This window comes from Mesoplodon mirus (assembly GCF_964341445.2).
Source record: "Mesoplodon mirus genome assembly, chromosome: 5".
NCBI classification, from domain to species: Eukaryota; Metazoa; Chordata; class Mammalia; order Artiodactyla; family Ziphiidae; genus Mesoplodon; species Mesoplodon mirus.
In genome coordinates this window covers 94,458,007-94,476,552 of record NC_138980.1, presented here as the reverse complement: position 1 = coordinate 94,476,552, position 18,546 = coordinate 94,458,007, and the positions used below count along the sequence as shown (strand labels likewise).

At 39.2% G+C, this 18,546-nt stretch overlaps 1 protein-coding gene across 1 annotated transcript in view; it reads left to right on the top strand.

Moving 5' to 3' along the window:
- The window catches only part of MAN2A1 (mannosidase alpha class 2A member 1), a 159,126-nt gene extending 142,156 nt beyond the window's left edge, over positions 1 to 16,970 (top strand). Inside the window, exons 20-22 of the mRNA XM_082622811.1 lie at positions 4,358 to 4,552; positions 14,653 to 14,763; positions 16,400 to 16,970. Of these exons, the coding sequence (XP_082478937.1) occupies positions 4,358 to 4,552; positions 14,653 to 14,763; positions 16,400 to 16,552 (459 nt within the window). The 3' untranslated portion in view covers positions 16,553 to 16,970. The remainder of the gene's footprint in view (positions 1 to 4,357; positions 4,553 to 14,652; positions 14,764 to 16,399) is intronic.
- The last annotated feature ends 1,576 nt before the right edge of the window (positions 16,971 to 18,546 follow it).

The window sequence follows — 18,546 nt, the reverse complement described above, 5'->3', positions numbered from 1 at the left end:
GTTAAATAATTTGTTTACTCTCATTCAGAACTCTTTGGGTAGTAATTGATTTAAATTTGACTCAAAGTTTTTATAATCCTGTGTTGGTTAAATTTTTCTTTTGCTCAACTATAAATTCTTGGGCTTAAATCAATAGTTTCTTTTAAATAAGAAATGAACTAGAGAAGAGAAAATACATTTTAATTTCTAGTGAAATTGATTAAAAAGACATTTGATTAAGAAATGTTAATATGTCATCATGTAACTTAAATTTTCTAGAAAGTGTCTTTATTTTCTACTCAGACTTATGACTAAAATATCAGTGGTAGAAACTGATGTGGGGAGACACTCCCTGGAAGGGAACGCATTTTAGTGGGAAGCTTTGAGCCTCATGGGAATAATCCTGGATGACTAAATGAAAGCGTCCTGTTCTTGAGCGTTCTGCAGAGAGGCAGTGAGAACAAGACTGGAATGATAAATAATTGCTGGGAGAGGTATAAATGCCCAGTGAAGTACTGTGGCTCTGCGAGGTTGACTGTCATCCATGGGAATAATGCTCAAGCCTCAGCAGAAATGGAAAATAGGAACTGTCTTATCAGCATTACTCTTCAGGGTTTGTTTCTTTGACCCTTACTTCCTACACCCTTTCTGCTGGCGACTAGTATAATAGTAAAGGGGGCGTTGAACTAGGAAGTGTTCGTGTGTTACAACTGGGTTGTTTTACCTCTGGATACCAGTTCTTTACATATAAGGAGAGGAAGTTGGAGAGATCAGCTAAAAACTCAAATGCTGACAGGGCTCAGGGAAGTGATGGCATGAGGGAGGTTGGTCAGGTTTTGAGGGCAAATGCTTATGTTAGGTGACCAGAGGGTCTGTGGTGAACATGAGGATGGACACATCCCACTTAGGAGCCACAGCTCAGCCCTAGATGATGTTTCCACATGAGAATGTGAGGACCCAGTGTGACTTCATTTTCCAGTGTTTGGGGTAAAAAAAAAAGTTATCTGTTTGGGGGAGTTTTTGTTATTATTGTTGTGTTGATGATTTTAATGTGAAATCTCTTGGATTTTTTTCTTTTTTTGAGAGGTGGCTGAAAAACAAACAACTTTTTAATACCATACAGAGCTACCAAAGCATGTCTAATAGGCCAGCTTGGCCCATATACTACTAAGCTTCAGCTCTGCGCTAAATGATATTTATCTCTAAATCTTACAGGTCTACATATTTTCATTCATTCTCTCTCCTCCCTCTTTGTCTTTTTACCCCATCCTTCCCCCTACAGTAATTTTCTCTCTTTCATTTATATTGCATTGCTTGTTAATGTAATAATTAATAAATTAATTAATCATCAACAAACATTTATCAAGTTCTCACCGTGTGTCAGGTCATTCTGAATAAACAAAGGTGACTAAAAAAACGATCTTTTTCTTAATAATTTAGCAGGTTTTGATGTAGACAAAATGGAAACCTGTGACGTTTAGGAATCAGAGAACTCATCTGGGCTTAATGAAGGGCACGAAGGAGCCTGGCAAGAAGTTCTGACTTATGAAATAAGGGCTGAAACCCAATAGAGAAGATCGCAACTTGATGTGGTTTGGATCAGAATGTGCTAGAAACTCTTTTTAATGTTGAACAGGATGCACGGAGAAAACCAGACCTGTACAGTCTAAAACCTTCCAACCTACAAGAAACCAAATAATGTTTAGAGTAGTATATTAGTTACTATAAGGCTGGGAAATTCATTTATAGCTTAAACGAACGTGTAAAATTTCCTATAGCAAATATATTTTATAAACTTTGGGTTTATCATCAGGGTTATGGTTAAAAAATTAGTGATAGCTCCACAGTTAAGTATCTTGCTAGCCCCTTACTGCTATAAATATGTTCAGAAAGTGTGATGGCGCTCTCCCTGAGACTTTGCCACACCTGACTTGGTCAGCGTCCAGCAGTGTTACTTGTTCAAGGAGCTCTTCTGACACCAAACCACAACTCTTATATAAACTTCTCTTTTTTATCTTGCTTAGGAGACAATAAATAGCACAGTTCTTGAATGCTGAAAGTGCTTACATTCATGGCATTGTATCATGTGACAAGATTTTTCATTAACATGTTTTCGAGTCTGCATCTTGGTTTTTTTAATCCCAAACAAGTTAAAGGATGAGGCTTATACTTTTGATTCCAAAGGGAGCTTTGTTTCTTCTAAAAGGTTGGGAGGATGTCTGGGGTGGCAGTTCCTAGCACAGGTCTGCAGCGCGGTGTGGGACTGACTATGTGACAGTCACCTGGGGGGCTTTTAACTTTACCTTCCCAGGGTCCCACCCCAGGAGATTCTGATTCAGTAGATTTGGGTTCGGGTCCTGGGATCTATGTTTTCTAAAAGTTCCCCAAGCGATTCTGATGTATGGTCAATGTGGGGAAGCACTTAAGGTCAGAACTGATCTGGGTTTGGAGGAATAGTAAATATGCACATCACTGCTACTAAGGTATAGATAATCTATCAAGAAGTACCCTACCTACTCACTGAAGCGTCCCAGGATTCCTCCAAGAGCATAGGACAAAGCCAGAAAGCTTTTTCTGAATGTTTCTTGACCTAGAATGGACTTAATGCCTCCGGAATCTGATAAGGCAGGTGTTTTCCTGGCTTAAAAAGCTTTTATCTTTTATTACTCAAATGTGATTTTGTCAGCAATCCTGACCCAGATTATGAAGTCCTTTGATCTTTGAGTACATTTAAAGCTTCTTGTTGAAAATGTTCCCTCTCTCTTCATGTTATTCTACAAGCTGCATTAAATTTCAATATTGCTGAAGAATATTATTTTATATGCTTTATTTAATCTTTCCTTAAAAAAAAGGAATGTGGGGCTTCTCTGGTGGCACAGTGGTTGAGAGTCCGCCTGCTGATGCAGGGGACACGGGTTCGTGCCCCGGTCCGGGAAGATCCCACATGCCGCGGAGCGACTGGGCCCGTGAGCCATGGCCGCTGAGCCTGCGCGTCCGGAGCCTGTGCTCCGCAATGGGAGAGGCCACAACAGTGAGAGGCCCACGTACCACAAAAAAAAAAAAAAAAAAAAAAAGGAATGTGGAATGGATAAAATTTTTTAACAACTCTTTTTATACCTAATATTTTTTGTCAATACCTTAATATTGTAGTGTCCCTCTGTTGCCTTTAAAATTTTTTCTTTTCTCTCTTCATAGTCTGAATTGTAATGATATCTACAGTTTGCTGCTGGCAAGATGCTCCTCACTCTTTGCTACCACCCTCTGTTCAATGCTAATCTGACATTCTGAATTTTAAGCTCTGTATCTTCTGTAAATCTTATCTTTTCACACAGATAAGTAGCCAGACCTTTTATTTGAGCCCTCTATTAAAAATATGCAAAATCAGAAGACATCAGTGAAATAGTCATTTCAAAAAATAAGATATAAAATTAAATTTTCTCTAAATGTTGCTGGTGATCAAAAGACCTTTCTACATAAATTATGTTTTCTTCTTAGTGCTTTTCTGTGTCTGCTTTTACACCTTAGGCATTATTGGTTAAGGTTCTACTTAGTCATTGATTTAATTAATTGTATATGTCATCTACCATATGTATATCCCTAGTTCTGGTAGATTTACTTAATGTTTGAACATGCTGAAATACTTGGCTATAAGCATACACCATAGCAAAGACTAAAGTATTTTAAAATTATACTGAATAATTGTGTACCATGTAAGTGTGTGATAACTACTCTATAACATATATAGTAGTTCCTATTTTTGGAATAAAGTGAAGCAACTGACAATGATTTTACCACATTTAAAGAAAACAGGTGATCTAGTTATGCTACCTGTGTTATTTTAAAGACTTACTTATTTTTGAGTTTTTTTAAAAAAAATCGTATCATTGGGTAACATTTATAAAACATAACTTTGGATCAATACATATAACTTTACAGTCTAGTTAAGTGTATAAATGAAACCATAAGAATATGATGGGTAAAACCTGAGGGAGAAGAGATAGCATTTGACAATGTATAAGATACATGAACATCCCAACCCATTTACTTTTAGAGTTTTATGGTAGGTTGAGAAAGAATTTTCATAAAAAGTTATACCTTGTCCTAGAATGTTTGTGGAGAATGTTGTCAGGATTTTTAGTTTTAAAGCAATGGAAAAGAGATATTTCTCAACATGGGAGTTAGGTGGACACTGTTTTCTTAGAACTGAACTTGGTAATCTGCTGTGCATTGTCTAAGACTTATTTATAAAATATAATAAAATCAAAGTATTAATATATTTATATATATTTTTCCTGTTTAAGCCCTGTCTGATAATTCAATTAATACTATAAGAACTGCAAATATATAACTCTTAAGCATTTTTGTTTTTTCTTGATAGGAAGAAGAAAAGAAGTCGGTCAGTTATCCTTCCCTCCTTAGCCACATAACTTCTTCTTTCCTGAATCATCCTATCTTTCCAATGACAGAAAAGGTCCCTGTGCCCACCCTTCAGCTGCTGGGTGAATTCTCTCCATTAATGTCATCTTTGCCTTGTGACATTCATCTGGTTAATCTGAGGACGATACAGTCAAAGGTATATCCCAAAATATATCTATAAAAAATTACTTTTTGGGCCTTTCTCACCTTCTGAGATGGCCCACACTCTGTCTGGTGGAGTGTGTTTCTCTCTAAATAAATCCACTTCTTACCTAAAAAAAAAAAAAAAAAAAAAATTAGTTTTTGTAGTATACTTGGTGTAAGGGGGTGGAAGGAATAAAACTGTAAATTTTACTCTGCTTCAAAGAGTGATTAAGAGGACTTCACTTTTAGGCAACATCATTGTACCTTTCATTTGACTGTTGCTCTGTAGTTTAGAGTGTTTCCTTAGACTGATTTATTTTATTCTCAGAAAAGTTCTGTGTGGTGAGCAGGTCAGGGAATATCAGCTTCTTTTTACAGATAAGGAAGCTGAGGCTGGCCTGAGGTCACATAATTAGCAGGTGGGAGAACCAGGCCTTAAGATCAGCCCTACTGGCATTTTCCATTTGTTTCTCCTTATTAGTCAGTGTTTCTCAGGAGTTAGAGAAACAGAAGGTATAGTGTGTAATTATTTCTGTACCAGAGGCTTTCTACATTCGTATCTTTTCTCCTAAAAATACCAAAAAAATCCTTAAAAACCCCAAATCTTTGCATTGAGAATCCAGCTATGTAGGTGAGACATGAAAACACATCAGAGGAAGAAACAAGGGAAGATTTTATTAGGTATGGAATTTTAACACAGTTTGATTGCTTGAGTTTACCTATATGCCTACTTTTGAAGTCAGAGACTGCATTTGAAAAGAAGAAAAGATGAGAGGTTTGACATCACTTTTATGTTTTGTAAAGCTGTTTCATCTTGTGGATTGACATCCACTTAGCCAGAAATAGCGAGTGATTATGGATTCTCTAGGAAATGTCTTATATTAAATGGCCTGAGTGTGAAAAGAAGAGTGTTCATGTTGGAAGAGAGTGTAAGAGGAAAAAAATGTTTAGCTCGAGAACAAAGAACTGAAGAGAACCAAGCAAAGGAAGGATCAGTGCCTACAAATTTGGACATTTAGGGCTTTAAAACTATATGTCCAAGATAGGGAACTTACGCCTGACTATGTAGGAAAATACATGTGTCTAATAATAATGAATACAAGTGAACGTTAGAGGCCTATGTGTGTACCTCTGTGTCAAAAGGGCTTGTTTGATCACGTGAGTGAACTTCAGGATTTATTTCATGCCTGCTACATGCCAGTTATTGCTAAAGGCACTGTGGTATAGTCATGGACTTAAACAGACAAGAGCCCCTGCCTTCCTGAAGCTTAGATTCTAATGAGGGGAGAAAAATAATTAAAGATGAAAAAGTAAGAGAAACATATGTTTGATGATGATAAGTGTTATAATGAAGGGGAAGAAGGAGGGAAGGGCAGTTTTAGAAGGTGATTTGAATAGCGTGGTTGGAGAAGGCCTTGCAGCAAAGGTGATAATGGAGTAAAAATCCAAAGGAGGTCAGGGAATAAGAAACTCACGCAGATTTCTGAGGGTAGAGCAGTCGGGAAGAGTTAGGAGCAAGTGGAAGGCCTGAAGGCAGGAGATGCTGGTCAGAATGGAAGAGCCATGAAACCTGGACTGTTCTTTGATTCCTTGCTGTATCCCCCTGCCATGAACAGAGCCTGCACCTAGTAGGGGCTCAGTAACAATTTGTTGGACAAGTGGATCTTGTGAGTGTTCTCTTTAGGATTCTGCTACGGTCTTTTGTGGGTCTACTTTTTGACTCAGGGAAAGAACGCACTAGAGATGGGCAGCCTCCCTGAGGTAACCTGTCATTAATTCATGGGCTAAAGAGAATGAAAGGATAGGATGGAGACACCAGACTCTGAGCCTCAGGCTGCCATCTCGGGGCATGGATAGTAGAGGACATTAGCGAGCTGAGGGATCCAGGGGCTTCTGGGGTCCATGGCGGCCATGGAGAAGTTTTAGCCTCACTTTTAGATGACTTTCCCATGATTATTTTCGGAAGCAGCACCAGCTGACTCTAGAATTGGTGAGTGTAGGGTTTTACCCTCCAAGGTTTTCGCTTGTTTTCCAGATCACCTCTTTTTTGTGATTACCTGTTCCTTTCATTCTTCCTGCTGTTGGCTAGCTTCCTGTGATACAAATCTAATCACTTTCGGGATTAAAAATCCCATTGCCGGGCTTCCCTGGTAGTGCAGTGGTTGACAGTCCACCTGCCGATGCAGGGGACACGGGTTCGTGCCCCGGTCTGGGAAGATCCCACATGCCGCAGAGCGGCTGGGCCCGTGAGCCATGGCCGCTGGGCCTGCGCGTCCGGAGCCTGTGCTCCGCAACGGGAGAGGCCACAGCAGTGAGAGGCCCGTGTACAGCAAAAAAAAAAAAAAAATCCCATTGCCTACACAGGTGATTTAGACCCTTGGGCATTCAGTCCCTCTGCAGTCTGGCCTCACTGGCTGTAGCCAACTGGCTTCCCATTGCCCTTCTCACCTTTGGAAGGTGAACCACCTTCACTCCCTGCTGGCTGCGTGACTGCTGACTCAGCTACCATTTATAAAATGGGCCTGATATCAGATATGCCTGTTTCAGGTCTAGTATGAGAAACAGATGAAATAGTGCTGTGAGAGCCCTTTGAAACAGAAGTGCTTTGTAGACATACATTGTTATCCTGATGATGCTTACAGTACATGCCAACGCAGGTGCAAACTGGAGTTTTAGCAGATGGAATAAAAGCAATTTAACAATTTGACCAGGAAGAATAAAGGCTGAAATGCCTAACCATAGGCATAGGTTAATGCCTAACACGTGATCAGAACAAAATATTTGGGGCTTTTTTGCATTATCATATAAATTGGTGCCAGTTCTATGTTAGTCTTTGACTCTTAGCACGTATTTCTAACGGTTGTTCAAAAACTTACCAGTACAATTATACTCCAGTAAAGATGTAAAAAATAAATAAATAAATATTAAAATTGCAGGGGGGAAAGAAAAAACTTACCAGTAATCCGAAGGGATACTTTAAACAATTGCTCTCTGTCCCCTAACCTCTGATAATAGGAAAGTAATCATTGAAGGAAGCTAATGTAGGTATTCATTCAAAGAAAGCTTGATACTTAAAAGGTGTCAAGTGTAATTCCATGATTATACTAAAAGAAAGACAAAAATAACTCAATCCAGAAGCCAGAGCTAATCATTTTGGATTGTGTTCTTGTTTTTTTGTGTGCTGGCAGCTTCCAGCATACAATAATGAGTTGTTCATTTAGAGACTGCAGTGCATTTTTCCCATTGAAATTATGTAAACAGAGGTGTTGGCTGCTTCCAAGAGAGACTAGAGGTCTACATTGGCCTATATCTAAGTAAGCATTTTCCTAACCATCACCTCACAGTATTTCCATGAGAAAAGTGTCTGAGGACCCCCTTGACATGATAAGGTCACATCTGTCTTCCCTTCTGACCTCCCCCATCAGCTGCGTAACAGAGGACACCTCTGCTTGCCCATGCCCAGGCTGCTGTCTGAAGGTTCCTTAGTTCTAAGCCTCAGTCTCCCTCACTCCTTGTGGAGAAAGGAGTTATGGGCTCAAGCAATAGTGAGAGAAGCAAGGTGGGGGCTGGAAGTTTGCTAACCACTGAGCTGGTTCAGCATTTCGAGCTATCATTCTCCGAGTCACTGTGTCCAGATCACACTGAGGAGATTTTTACAAGAAGAGACTTTTACAAATTCCCTCATCTCTGAGATTCTGATTCTGTAGGTCTGGTGTGGAGAGCTTAGGAATCAGTAATTTTTAATAACTCTCCTCATGATTCTAGAAATTGCTGAGTTATCACCATTGGCTAAATTAGGAAAGTAAGGGTTAGAGAAATTAAATGATTAAAATTAAATGACAGTAAGCAGTAAATGACAGAATCAGGAGCCACATCCAGGTCTTCTGAACCTGGGTGCTGAACGTAGCCTCAGAGGATGATATTTAACCTTTTAAGACTTACCAAATCTGTTCTCAAAGTCCAGTTTCTCAGGGAAAAAAAAGAAAAAGAAAAAAAAGTCCAGTTTTTCAGAAATTGTTCTATATTGCTAGATGAGTCTATTTTTACGTAGGCATCTCTTGCTTTTCTAGTTTATAAATTTTTTGGAAAAAAATTAATTATATGTCATATATTTGTAGTCAGATGAAGAGGGAAACAAACATCTCTTAAAACCCTGCCTCAGGGCTTCCCTGGTGGCGCAGTGGTTGGGAGTTCGCCTGCCGATGCTCGGGACACGGGTTCGTGCCCCGGTTCGGGAAGATCCCACATGCCGCAGAGCAGCTGGGCCCGTGAGCCATGGCCGCTGAGCCTGCGCGTCCAGAGCCTGTGCTCCGCAACGGGAGAGGCCACAACAGTGAGAGGCCCGCATACCGCAAAAAAAAAAAAAAAAAAAAACAACCCTGCCTCATAGCTGTATGGCCCAGCATGCTCCAGCCCCTGTCTAGGAATTTAAATGTTAGCCTTCTCATCCTATATGCCTGGCCTCCAACTCTCTTCTCTTTATCACCCTCTTTTCTTGCACTATCAACAGTTTGAGATACAAAAAGAAGCTTCTATAAAGATTTGAAAACTGGGGAATAAGAGTACCACTCAAGTGCACTGAACGGGAAAACCATGTCATTGGGAAAGGGTAGTGATTTAGGGAGAAGAGAGCCTTGGTAGAGAGGATGCTGGAAGAATCTCATGGGAGGATGGATCATGGGTCAGGCTACAGTGAAAGGTTCAGCCTGGAATGCTGACATTCCAGAGATGAGGAGGAACTTGATTAAGCTGTTCAGCTAGGCTCCATGGAGCCATTCTGCCTTGATGTTTTGAACAGTGATATATGTTTCAACTTTTTTTGCAGATTGTTTCTATTGCTCTTATGTTTAGATATATTTTTACTTAATTTATTTTTAGATATTTATCTTTATATCTATACTCTCTATCTATAGCTATGTATTACATTTAACTCTTCACTCTGTATGGAATTTATTTTGATTTGTGCTTAACTGTTTCTTACAAATAGTTAACCAGTCATTTCAACATCAGCACCACTTACTGAATAAGATTTTCTCTCTCAACTTGTTTATACCACCCCCTCCTTTTCTTGTAAGAGGCAGTTTAAGGTTTTACTTTATTTTGCCCTTCTTATAAGAATTGATTGGTGCTTTATTGATCTCTCTAGCTTCTGGAAAGGTGAAAATTGTGGGGAAAAATGTCCTTTGTTGTACATATCTGAGAACAACTATTCACCTTCCCCTTTCTTTCTGTCATGCTATCTTGTTGATTAAAACAGGATAACTGTTATTGACATTTTAACGAGTGCCCTGGAAAATGAATTTCTACTGGTTATTTCCTGTCTCAGGACTTATAACACAGTGTGAGATTTTCTAACCTTCCCAGCTGCCAGAATGCACTGAAATATGAGTGTTGTTTGGCATTTTCAAAGAATCTGGGCAAGTTGGAGAAATTTTCCCGCCAGGTGTTTAGCTATGCCTTTATCTGTGTACAACTTACACATCCTCTGAGAAGGGTGGGGTCACATTCTTCTTGGAGAATCTGGTCAAAGTTACAACCCCTCTCTTCCTCAGAAATAACGTGTGTACGTATGCTGTTTACCACAGTTTCCAGGCGTTACAGATTTGTGACCCTCACTTTCTAAGGAGCAAATCCAGCTTCTTTTGGTGTGAGATGCGAGTAGCTCAGCTCTCACATTTTGCAGAGTTCTCATCCACCTCAGGAGAGGAACATTTGGCTCTTCCTTTTCTTAGAAGAGACTGTCATATGTGTGTGTAATTTTCAGAATGACTTTAAATCCTGTTTCCAAATGGTATGAGTGGATAGGTGGGAGGCTTGTAGATGGATAGAAATGATAGTTTCTAAACTTTTCTTTCTGAATATGTTTTGGTAAATCACGGTTTTAGCTCTGTTGGAACCATTAATGAATACTCCCTTTTTCCAGCCTCTGATCAGAGGGGTGATCTCCTTTAGTTGATAGCCTTTCATTATATTAAGTCAAAAGCAATCCTCCTCTTTGTCCTCCAAGCTCAGTATCTCTGAGCACGGTTCCACAGCTAGAGCAAAGGCAGGAGAATGTAGTTGTGAAAGTACAGACTTAGGAGTCAGACCACCTAGGTTTGAGTGCATTCCCTGTACTTGCTGGCTGGGTGTCTTAGAGCAAATCTCTTAATTCTCTGAGTCCCAGTTTCCTCACGACTAACAAGGCAATGGTAATAGTACCCACCCTAGAGATGTTCTGAGAGGATTAAATGAGTTGATGTTTGTAAAGCATTTAGAGCAGCATCTGGCATGTAGTAAGCACTAAGTGCTTGACAAATAAAGGTTCTCAACTGCGATCATTCAGTCATAAGCAGTTGTGATTGTTACTAATAATGAAGTGAAAATCTTGGCACTGTTTTTTTTTTATAAATTGGAGAAGGTTGAAGTGTATTGCCAAAGTAAATCTTGATGTCACTGTGATGTGTATTCCTTATATAGTTTATTACTGATTCCTCAGATTTTCCAAAACAACGTACCTAGAAGTGTCTCCATGCCAGGCATTACCCTGAGTGCTTTACGTGAGCCTTATTTAGCTCTCACAACAACACTGTGGAAGTAGGCACTATTTGGGCCCCATCTTGTGGAAGAGAAAACTGACTGACCTAGGGATGGGGTAACTTTCCAGGTCACACAACCAGTAAGCGGCGGTGCTGGGAGCCACACCGCAGCGAGCCTGACTCCAGATCTCCCTACTCAGAACCTTATACTGCCTGGGAAGACGAGGGGAGCACCAGTGCTAAAAATGTTAGGGAACACACTGCCTGTTTTCTTCTTGTCTACTCAGTAATGATGGGACACCCGTAGAAGGGTTCACCAGCCATTGATGGGGAAAGGTCATGAAGGGCCACTGTGAAGTCATTACTGATAATTGCACTTTGAGTATGAGAGGGAATGTTTTGTGATAGGGGTGTTCCTGTACCTTTAAAGAGAGCAATACACCTTGTATATCATCTCAACTACTTCAAAGGTTGTTGCAAGATGAAATGAGTTAATCCATGAAAAGCATTCTGTACATGACTGGCGCACAGCAGGTGCTCAATAAGTGTTAGCTTATTGTCCTCCCTGTTACTGTCCTCCCTGTGGTGGATCCTCAAAGGGGTTCGTCACGAGTCTAACCTAGTTTCCTGAATTTTCAGAGGATAGACTCAGTCACTTAACTGGTTCGTGGTGGAACCAAACCTTGCCTCCAGTCTAGCTTTCTCTGAGCCTGATGGCTTCATTTGGTAAGCCAGATCACCTTCCCCCCTAGTCCCCCCAGTTGCTGGAGACATTTCATAGGCCCCCCCCTTAGTCTGGGAGCTAGATGTTGGTTTATCCCCTGAAATAAGTTCTACAGTGGATTTTCCTGGTGCAACTTGGGAACATCCAAGCAGGGATTCAGTCTCAATGATGATCTGAACTGTTTTACAAAGACACTTCATTTGAAGCTCACCTAGCACAGTGCTTGGTGCAATTTCAAAATTTGTTAAGTTTTCTTCCCCACACCCTCCCCTTCTTTTCTGAGGTCTGGATGCTACTAATGTGTTAATGAATATAAAAACAGGTCTTTCAAAATTTGTTTAGTCTCCTAGAGTATATAGTGTGACTACTTGAGGGTATCTGTTTTCCTGTACACATATTCAAGTTAAATTCATAGTTTCCCTACCTTGAAAAACAGTTTTCTTGGAAATAAAATGTCTAGACAGGCTTTGAAACTGAAAAACTGCTGCTTTGCCTCAGGTATTTTTGCGTGAAAACTGATACTTTCATGAATACTTGATTTTTAAAACTTATGCAAGGTGAATGCCATTTCATTTGGTGTTTTAGTCCTTATGAATAGTGATACAGTTTTGGTTTTGAGAGAAAGTAAAACTTTTTCCCATTGGTGAAAATTAATTTTTATGACTTTAATCTCTACTTTTGTATTGTTTGTTTAAATCTCTTATCGAATTCAATGGCAGAATTCCAAAAGTGTTTCCCTTCCCAATTTTTTGTCACCTTCAGTCTGCTAAAGGCCTTAACTATTCATTATTCAAGAACAAATGTGTTGCAGGAATTTTAGCAATGCCTGCTTATCAGTGTTTTTTTAAGGATGGTCTAGTGAGTTAAGGTGGCCAGATGCTTTAGGTTAATAGTGATAAGTGCTTTTGGAGTCTAATTAAGAGGGCATCTAATTTGTGAATTTGAATCAGGGTTCTGTTATGATTTTGGTGTATAATTGTGGACATATAATTTGGAGCTTCCCTGATTCCTTAGCTACAAAGTTATGATGCCAATAAAAGAAATTTGTGAATGAGAAGTTAAATGAGAATATTGTTTAATTTGTAACTATTATGAAAATTATCACTATTTATTTGATGGATGATGTTGATAGAAACAATAACAATATACTGAGGGCGTCCTCTGCTCCAAACCCTAGGCTAAGTCCTTGTTACGCTATTTCATTTCATTTCATCACTCTCTCTCTCTCTCTTTTTTTTTTTTTTTTATGGTAAAGGAAAAACTGTTTTGCTGAAATCAGGAGCTAGTAAATTGCAGAACTAAGATACAGGTCTTAGGCTGTCTGACTCCCAGCCCAGATTCTGAACCATTCATTTCTACAGCTTCTTAGCTAGCACATTCTGTCCTATAAGCTGGGCTACCTTACATAGTATTTTCAATGGGTTAACCCACACCATGACTCCATGAAGGAGGTAGACATGCATTAGCTCCATTTTACAGACAAGGAAACTGACATTTAGGAAGAATAAAGGACTATTCCAAGGTTTCACAATTGGCACAACTATTATCCTTCTGTATATAATAAATAAAGGGTTTTCTTATGTGCTCTTTTAGTGCCATTTTGGGACTGTGAAATTGTTTGAAATTTCATTAGAAATCTCTATCATATGATTTCAACCTACTGTGTGTATCATGTGGTCCTGTGATGACTCACAGAATCCCTTAAATGACTTTTTTCTCTCCCTTCAAACAAAATTTCAGCAGTACCACTGCAAAATACCAGTGTAAAATGTCATAAAACAGGTTATTCCAGCCAACAATCTGAGGTGAGGACAGCTTTAAGTTGTTCAGTCACATTAAAATCAAATCAGTGATGGGAATGCTGGCAGCTATTCAGAAAAGATGTCTCTGTAGCACATTAAAAATTTTATGCCCTAGTAAGGATGATTAAGAACATGGGCATATTCATATCTGTGGCCACAAAAAAGAAAAAGGGACCAATTTCGTCACAGTGTCAGTGCCAAGCAGCACATGACTCTCCTTGGAATAAATATGCATTTCTTAACTTTTCCAAGGATTTTTAACTCAGTTTATTTATCATAAACATTTTCCCAGTTTAGAAAACAAAATTTATTAAATAGTTGTAATTTTAAATATTCAAGGACTTGAAGCATTTGTGACATTGTTACTTAAATGGGTACAAGAAATTTTATTGCAAGAAAATGTATACTGATCCCTGTAGCTGACTTGTCATGTTTAGTATTTTCCTTTTTGCCTGCACAAGAAGAATAGCTTCTGTAATGTGAATTTAAATGATATATCAATCTAATAAATGTAGTTGGCCTAGCAAGTGATAAGCATAACTAATTCAATTTAAATGCCTCTTATATAAAAATAATGAACCAATACATTAAAGATTAAAAATGTTAATGCAATTAGCAAAAATTAGTATTCAATGAAGAAGCATGTTTCAGTTTTAAGATGGATGATATATCATTCAATGACAAGATAAGGACCAAATTCAGGTATACTTTATTCATTTGATGGATTTATTAAAAATAAATTAAAATAAAATGCTTTATTTGAAGAAACTTTGATAAAACGGTATATAATATGTGGGTGGAAGGTAACCCACGTCCTCAGGAACTATGGAGGAAACCAAGACTTGAGTGACTTAACAGGGACTCTTAGAACATAATATCACCTGACTCCTTGTGGGAGGGAGTGTAGCGGGGGCGGGGGGGGTGGGGCACAGTGAGCATGGAACCTAAATGGAAATGGATTTGCCTGAATTCACTTTTTAATAAAATGAGCATTTGTGGTTTGGGGACACTGACATCAAGGGTATGCAATTGTGTCACCGTGGCGTGTTGGCGCTCTGCTCATTTGCAGGTGGATGGCAAGCATTCCAATGAGGCAGCCTTGATCCTACACAGGAAGGGGTTTGATTGCTGCTTCTCTAGCAGAGACACGGGGCTGCTTTGTTCCACTACCCAGGGAAAGGTGAGCTGAAAGCTTATTTTTGCTTGTTGAATTAGTGTGCTTTGAAATCCTTACTTTCTGCAGATAATCTTGACAATGAGATGTTTCATTGCCTCTTCGCCTACTCATTCCCCTCAACTTCAAATTAGTTCAAGTTTCCCCATCTTAAGAAAGCCCTTTCTCAATGTTCAGTCTCTTCTCCTTGTCACCATCAAAATGCATAGGCAAACATGTACACGTTTGAAGGCCGTGCCCTCATCGATTCTTAGGCCTTCCATTTCCAACCTGCATAGCACCTTCTTCCTGCCCACCCCTCCATTTCCACCTCTCTCAGACAAGCTCATGTATGATCCAGTTCAGCGGTGGCAAACCCAAGTCCTACAGGGGCCAAGGCAAGTTTTACAGTAACTAAAGTGGGATGCTGGCTTGCAGTATGGGAAGAGAGGGAGCAATGAGACTGTGGCCAGTGGCATAACTCAACCAAAGACCCCAGGGCAGCTGTACTTAGCTCCAGTCAGTTGTTTCCCCAGGGGAAAGATGCAGGGCTAGATCTTCTGATTAAGCAAGATTTGCATATGAGTCCACACTCTGCAGACCAAACAGATCCTCAGACTGACCACTGCTTGGTGGCTGCGCATTTCTGGCTTCAAGTCGGTCTTGCTGACAGTTCTCATCAGAGAACTCTCCTTGGAAGCAAATGAACCTCCAGTCTTATGCCTGTGGCCCTGAGCTAGCTGTAACTACAAGAAGATGCTTGGGCTGATTCTAGGACACTGGCGGGTCTCCTCCAGCAAGTCAGCTTAGGGGACTCAGCTCTTCTCCAAAACCTAATAGACATAGTATAGACCAGACTCAAGTGATTAAGTTCCAGCCCTACAAAATTAGTATGTGCATAGGATCCAAAAAGAAAAGAAAACATAGTAGGGGGGCCTAAATCTGCTTAGATAGATAAGCTTCTGCATTTCTGTTGCCTCACCCTGTATGTGGTTGGTGTTGGTGCTAAGAAAGCACTGATATCTTTGTTTCATTACATTTGCACTCTCCCTTATTAGTGATGATCTGAGAATACTTGCTTGTGAACATTTGTACTCAAACATTAAGGCATTGAGTCTTTAGGTGGTTATACGATCCAGAGAGACATATTAGAATAACCTGCCAGAACTGAGGACAGTATTTTCCAAACAACCTCCCCACCCTAAAAATGGGACTCACTGACATGATGGGCCTTCCTTGTGGCAGCCTGTGTCCTGTCTCCCGGCTCTTTGGGCACAGGGAAGATGGTGGAGGAGCACCACTGTTAGGGGTAAGTATTGACTGAAAGAGGATATAGATGTGTTTAAAGCTTCTTGGCCTATAGATGTCCTTTCTTTTATTGAAAAAATGGCCCCTGCACCTGATGTGTTCTCAAGCAACAGAAAAGGAATCCAGAGCCCATCATCCTCTCCCGTTACAGTTTCCTGTGTCTCCCTCCAGGGTTAGTCTCCACGTTCAAGTATGTAGAGGTGGATTTAATCTCCCTCCCCTTCCCCTTCTTTTTCATTAAAAGGGAACTTCAAACATACTTTTCACTTTTTCTCCCACTGAATATATAGATGCGCTACTAATCTTTCTTCAGAGTTGTTCTAAACGTGCAATTTTTTTATCATTTACTTTTTAGATATTGGTACAGAAACTTTTTAACAAGTTTACTGTTGTAAGTCTCATACCTTCGTCATTATCCTTGATGCATTCACCTCCAGACGCCCGAAATATAAGTGAGATCAACTTGAGTCCCATGGAAATCAGCACATTCCGAATCCAGTTGAGGTGAACCTGGCTTTCAGATTTGGATTGGGAAGCATTGGCTTTTATACACTTCTTGGTTTGACGTGCAATAAAGAAGCACATTATTTTAGCTTCTGGCTACTGTGAGGACATGAAATCTGTGATTTTTTTTTTTAAACCAGTACAGTAAGAGAGGGAGAAAAAAAAGCCATGCTATAACTTTTTTTTTTTTTAAAGTTCCTTCCATGAACTACCATCATCAGTATGAACTGATGCAACAAACAAAGAAATGTCTAAAGACAACCTCAACAGATTGTATCTCAGGTTAAATGTTAACTAATTATATCTGTGTTGGGGGTTGTGAAGAGATTGTTGTAAGTATTCATGTTGCTGACCCTTTGTTAGTCTTACAAAAATACCCATTTTTACCAAAATGGAATAAAAAGCTGGTGGGTAATAGCTAATGGCCAAAATGGTTGCAATCATTCATACGTGTTAGAAAAATTTTATGTGTTGAAATATGTGGAAAAGTGCAATCCGTCAACCCTTATACATAGTTGACTATGTGTTTTTCTACCACTTGTACCACTTGACCCCTCCCCTCCTACCCTTTGTAAGTACTTCCAGAAATATCAGATTTTGAATCATTCAGTAGTAGACAAAGAGGCATATTTTCATTACTTGACAGTGTGGGATAGGTGCAATTTATTCCATTGTCACTAAAATAGAAGAAGCAATTCCATAGGTACCATGACCTCTTTTAGGTACCACAAGGTGTCTTTTTACACAGCTCATTTGAATACAGATGTTCTGAGAAGGGGTTTTCTATTTTAAAATTATCGTATCAGAATAAATGTGCCTTATTTTTTTATAAGTCTTGTTAAATCTTTTGGTGTCCATATTATGGTTGGGGGAAGGGAAGAGGCTGGGGGGAGGTGGAGGGGTGGGTACTTTCTATGACACATAAATTGTATAATTTTTGCCTGACAATGCTGGCCACGTTCTGATCTGTTTCATTAAATTTGTGGTGATGTTACTTTAAACATTTTGACTATTTGAATGTACTGAGATGTCAGAAAACAAAAGAAGGAAGAAAAATATTGTTAAGTAAAATATGCTGCTGCCAAGGAGACTGCAACGTGAAGCAAGGATTTTGTAACATGCAGAATCCACATGCTGTTTCCATTTCACAGGAGTTCACCATTTTGAAGACAGAATGCTTTAAAATAGACCCTGTTTTGAAACCCACTTACATGTAGCTCATCATAATTTATCTTATTAAAGAGTATGTTTGTTCAATGAATTCCAGACTTTTGTACATGCTAACCTCAAAGTGAAGCTCTAAACCTATGTGCCATTACAGTACTTTTGATAAAATTTATTTGGGATCATCGTGAACTTGACGTTAAAATAAAAGCAACATTAGCAACATTTAGAAGATTCAGTTTTAGCATAGAAAGGATTCTTGACTATGTGCACTTCTGAAAATTCTCTTTGTGTTAACTAATAGATTTAGCATTATCTGACTTTAAACTTCCATTATACCTCCTGCCATTCCAACATCTTCATATAGAAATAAAATACAATTTCTATTTTATCATGTAGTCTGATTATCATCTGGATTTTCAGTCAAGATGCAGCTCCTAAGATTATTGTTATGTTAAATTCATAAACTTCTTTCTCCTTTAATTATTAAGGAAACAATACTAGTGTTGATCGAGATATTACAAGGGAGTAATTTCATGCAATAAACATGTACTGTAAGTTTCCTTCCTCATTTTGGGGGGATAAACAACTTTAAAAAAAAAGCCTCCTTTTGGTGGACATCTACAGATGTTAGGATTACCAGAAGCAAATCCCAGGAATGAGATCAGTATTTTCGTTGCGTCTTAAATGTAGAACCTTCCTATAGGAGTTCACTGTGTTCTGTGCTTTAAGTGGGTGTGCTTAATTGTTCTGGAATTTCTGATCAATTGAAATAAAAAAATCTTGATGCAATAATAGTGGTTTTGCCACTCCCGGTTGTTTGAGATGGATCTG